This window comes from Buceros rhinoceros, unplaced genomic scaffold (assembly GCF_000710305.1).
Source record: "Buceros rhinoceros silvestris isolate BGI_N320 unplaced genomic scaffold, ASM71030v1 scaffold10901, whole genome shotgun sequence".
Classification (NCBI taxonomy): Eukaryota; Metazoa; Chordata; class Aves; order Bucerotiformes; family Bucerotidae; genus Buceros; species Buceros rhinoceros.
The window spans coordinates 7933-8783 of NW_010392506.1; the positions used below are offsets into that span (position 1 = coordinate 7933).

The following is an 851-nucleotide window of genomic DNA, read 5'->3' on the forward strand; positions in this document are numbered from 1 at the left end:
AGGAATTACACCCAAATGTTTGCACTAAATGAGTCTTCTTATCACTAGCAGCAGTGATTACTCAACAGATTCAGGGTGTGAAAGCCTAGAATGCCAACAGTTAGGAAGCCAACAGTCTGAGGAAGCACCTCTGCATAGTGTGGCAGCCTGGACTTCTACACAGACAGCTCACTGAACAGTAAATAAGACCAATTAAAAAAAAACCCCACACCTCAAAAACCACCGTAATGAAACCCTACTGCATATATTTTAATGGGTAAAGGCCTGACCAACACACACTCTTGACAGACTAAACCTATGTGAAAAAATTCCTTGTCAAAAGAAACATGCCAGGACACTAAACCAAACGAATAGCTTGTTCGTATGAGGTGATGACAAAACTGGCCCGTGTCATGGCTTTACCACGGGACAGCAAACCCTCCTATGAGCCCAGATGAGCTAAGGGCACCCCGGGTGTGAGGAAGCCCATCGACCGCAGCACATCCAAACACCAAGCAGATAAAATAAAACACTCTACCGAGACGTCCAACCAATCGCTTCCTCTGCCTCTCCCTGCAGCAAGTTTAACTTCTGGACGTGGCGCCTGCAGTCCAGGCCAGACCCTTGGCCGTAAACCGGCAGAAACCCAACAGAAAACGAGGCTTGGGGAGCAGCCGGGCGGGCACGGCATGGCACCGAGCGCGGCTGCAGCCCGGGTGACACTGAAAGCCGGCCCATACGGCTGAGCGAGTGATGTCCTGGGTAGGGCTAACCGCCACCCTGGGCTCCCCGCGTCCACCCTGCAGGGCCTCTCGACCACCACACGCTGCGCTTCCCACCGCCCCGGCCCCTCACCTTCTGCACCGTCTGCC

At 53.3% G+C, this 851-nt stretch overlaps 1 protein-coding gene across 1 annotated transcript in view; it reads right to left on the minus strand.

The window, feature by feature from the left end:
* LOC104500791 (chromosome unknown open reading frame, human C5orf45) overlaps positions 1 to 717 on the minus strand; it is a 3550-nt gene extending 2833 nt beyond the window's left edge. Inside the window, exon 1 of the mRNA XM_010144506.1 lies at positions 518 to 717. Within this exon, the coding sequence (XP_010142808.1) occupies positions 518 to 717 (200 nt within the window). The remainder of the gene's footprint in view (positions 1 to 517) is intronic.
* Positions 718 to 851: the final 134 nt, after the last annotated feature.